Genomic DNA, 3767 nt, shown 5'->3' with positions numbered 1-3767 from the left:
GTCCCAGGGGCGTTTCTGGTTCCCACCTGTCATTTTGCTCCTCAGCATGGCTGACTAAATACACTGCCGGATTACTCAAACATGCATGAATGAGTCAAAGCAAGGCTTTGGGCATGTTTTTATGAGTATTATTACATGTTAAAAAGCTCAAAAAAGTTGATTTTACATGATATTGCCCCTTTAAAAACTTTTTATAATTTTGTTTTGTTTTTCTTTTATACAACTAGTCCGTAGCTTCAATTTTTAGCTTATTACTTATTTTATCTTGCCGTTCTATTTCTATATATTTTAACTTTTTATTAAACCTTTGTCCTTTTAGATTTTTATACCTTGTGTACAATGTATATTTTGCACCACATCAAATTCCTTGTATACTATAAATACTTGGTCGATACATCACATTCTCATTTTAATTCTGATTCTACTGTTAGCATTTTATCTTTTTGTTTTTTGCCTAATAGTCTTTTGTGCTGCCTTCCTTCGGTATTTTATTGTGATGTAACGTGGCCAAAGATGACCAAACACCTCAAATGAAAATAAAAATATTATGACAAAGTACGTTTGTGGTGGTCCACATCCCCTGTATCACATCCCAGCAGCTGCTCTTCCTGCTTTCCCTCAGTGATTACACTGAGGGGATGTTGTGCTCAGGCCTCAGAAACTCCTTTCTGCTTTTTTCTCACTCACCTTTGGCATTTCGACATGGGAGTGCGCCACCAAACCGGAAACTCGCTCCACTTTGTGAGGGCTTGTCCTGCTGGTCACTCGCACTCGAGACACACCCTCATCTTCTTGGTTCTCCTGGTCCTGCAGCACATGGGTATTTTCCTTTAGTGTGCAATGGAAACTCATTTTAGAAATACTTCTACAATGACCAATACATCATGACAAAATAAACTCTCTCAGACAGTTCACCTGTCCAGAATTTCAACATCTTGTTGAATTCCAGCTGAGAGGAGCTCCAGTGGCCTGCAGTTCTGAACAGAACACAGCAGGTACAAAAAATGGATGGGTGAATGCACATGAATGTATTTTTTGTTAGAATATAGACATTTTCATATTAAACTAAAAGGTTTTGATGAACATGGAGATGGAGGAATGACACAAAAGGAATTAAATTAAAAATTAAAATATAAATAAAATGAAATAAAAAAATGCTGGACTCACAGTTAAAGAAAAATAGACCTTTTACTTGTCTTTTTTACTAAGACTTTCTTTGACTTTAATATATTGTTAATGTACTTTACTTGGGAACAGTTTTATTGTAATAGCAGTACTTCAATTTAATTTAAAAAAAAGTTACTTTGCAATTGGATAAACAATTTTTATGCTGAACCATTTAGTTGTTGACTGACGTTGATTGAATGATGACAGCTAAGTATGGACTCTCATTCCACTCACCTTCACAGACAAATACAAGTGAAACTGTGCAGTCAAACTTAAAATAAGTTCATTAATCATCAGCTATTTCTTGATTGTTGTACATTAATTGAATTCCATAATTTTGCTGCAACTTAAAAAGGTTGGGGTTAATTTGAAACCAACGTTTCAAAAACAGCCTATTCTCCAAGATTTTTTTATTTATTTTATTTTCCAACACACAGTAATCCTCCTCTCTCACCTGCTCCTCTGCACCAAATCAGTGAATTTGCAGACTCATTAAGTTTTCATCCTCCACTCAGGTGACAGCATGGTTGGAATACTGATGAGCACTTCAATGGCTGTCCATTAAACAGCTCTGTGCGTTTTTTTTCTTTCCTCATACAAACTTCCCAAAAGGACTGCTGCATCTTTCCATCCTGCCTGTCCAGGACTGTGCCTGCACCCTACGAGCATCTGGAGTCCAGAGATCACGTGACGGGGGATGGACTGAGAGCCACACAACACTGAATTAGAAGTCTGGCAGGGTGGATCAGAGGAGCTCAGGAGGGCAGAAACAAGTTCATGCTGTAGTCATAACTTGTGGTTTAGAGACTAAAACATGGGGGTTACATGTTGTGAACACATGGCACACAAAAAAAATGGTTCATTCCTAATCAAAGGCCTTTTTTCATCTTGATCAGATTTTAAAAATAATTATTATTATTACTGTTGTAACAAAATTTAAATATGGCTGGCAAAACAAACAATAAGCATGAAGGTGTAAGAGAAAAGACTTCAAATAAAGTTGGGTGTGATGCAAATTTAAAAAGGTCTAAATATGCAACACAAGTCTTTTTAAAACAACCAGCGAACAGGAGCTCTTCAGTCTTGCAGTTTAGTAATCTAAAAACTAAACTAAAGCATCATAGCAAAACCTTGTAAAAAGTTTGTTGGTTTTTTTGGTTGTTTAGCGACATGCCAGGTAACAGAACTGGTTTGGTCAATTTACTATAAAGAAAAACACTGAAAAACAAGTAAATAAAATAAAATTAAATTAAATTTTTGTTGTCAGTGTATTTAAATCCAATAAGTATTTGAAATAGTTACAAGTTCCTGGCTACTGATCAAACCACTTCCGTCAGTCATCAAAGCGTCAATACAAATTTCCACATCATTGATTTTCAGAACATATAAAATGCCAAAACTTAATCAACTTGGTTTAACAACTTAAAAAAAATCAGATTTAAATTCTGGTGGAATGAATAAATTTGAAAGATGATGTGTTCTGCTGATGAAGGGGTCCTTGATTAGACTGAGCTGTGGGGGTCTTTTTGCATTTCATGGTAATCTATCAAACCTCACATTAATCAGACTAATAAACAGTAAAACTGTATAAAGAATATTTTACAAATAGAATTTAAATTTCCAAAGAAACTCTTTTGCTGAATGAGTTCATTTACCCAAGCTTTACATGTTGAGGGAAGAACTGAAGTGGACTAGGCTTGGGTGGTATGATGGATGCACCAGTTTTTAAATTGTGTTGATGGGCCAAGTAAAACCAGAGTTATGATAAATAGTATATGCCACTTTTTTTTCCCTGAACATGACCATTTTATTTGATGTGCTGGATGTACAGGAAGATGAAAATAAATGACTTGAATGAAGTTTGGCAGCGATGGTGACAGCGAGAGTGGGAGAAAGTAACTCAACATGTTACAGACCATACACCCCCCACCCCTTTATTCTAACATTAACTGTCCTGTCCAACTGATAAAATATTACTTGTACATTTGCTATGATTAACTGGACGGTCTCTAAAGCACAAAGAAATAACTAGGTTGGATTAAAGTTCATTTTGTGAGGGTTTAAAGGTGTAATTTCATCATCACCATTTTGTATTTTAAGACTAAAAATAGAGTTTTAATAACATGAGGTACAAACATATAATTAACACTTATTAGGAAACATGTGTAAGGTTCAATATTTATGTATAAAATCAGAAAAGTGGTCAGAAAGGTAAAACCTGGCCTGAAAGTTACAGCTGACATCAAATTCACAAAAACACACCTTATGAGCGTGCTTCCTCTGACTTTCTCTCCATCTAACACTCTAACACCAGGATGAAGTCACAGCTACATGACTCACTGTAACTGCTTTCCATGTAGGAGTGTGAGGAACACAGGTAATGACAACTTGTGTTGGCTACCAAGTAAAAGCAATGCAGACAACAACACAAGTGGCATTCAGTGCAACATAAACATGAAGCAGATTTTCTCCAATCTACAATAGAATGTGAAGCAGTAAAAATACCTCCCACGCATCCTGCCTGCTGTCTTCTTTCACAACAGTTTGTTCTGCATTCAGTTGCAAGGTCACCTCGTAACACTCTTGAATATCTGTGGGGG

At 35.9% G+C, this 3767-nt stretch overlaps 1 protein-coding gene across 4 annotated transcripts in view; it reads right to left on the bottom strand.

Moving 5' to 3' along the window:
* The window catches only part of LOC106515388 (disks large homolog 3), a 73084-nt gene that overhangs the window by 58911 nt on the left and 10406 nt on the right, over positions 1-3767 (bottom strand). For 3 of the 4 annotated variants that reach the window (XM_014005186.1, XM_014005199.1, XM_014005194.1), the window contains exons 3-4: positions 3673-3758; positions 688-828 (exon numbers count right to left, since the gene is read on the bottom strand). In XM_014005186.1, the coding sequence (XP_013860640.1) occupies positions 688-828; positions 3673-3758 (227 nt within the window). The remainder of the gene's footprint in view (positions 1-687; positions 829-3672; positions 3759-3767) is intronic. The other variant, XM_014005211.1, reaches the window with a different exon arrangement.

Source organism: Austrofundulus limnaeus, unplaced genomic scaffold (assembly GCF_001266775.1).
Source record: "Austrofundulus limnaeus strain Quisiro unplaced genomic scaffold, Austrofundulus_limnaeus-1.0 Scaffold1, whole genome shotgun sequence".
In the NCBI taxonomy this organism is placed as follows: Eukaryota; Metazoa; Chordata; class Actinopteri; order Cyprinodontiformes; family Rivulidae; genus Austrofundulus; species Austrofundulus limnaeus.
The sequence above is the reverse complement of the archived record's forward strand: the minus strand, read 5'-3'. Positions and strand labels throughout refer to the sequence as shown.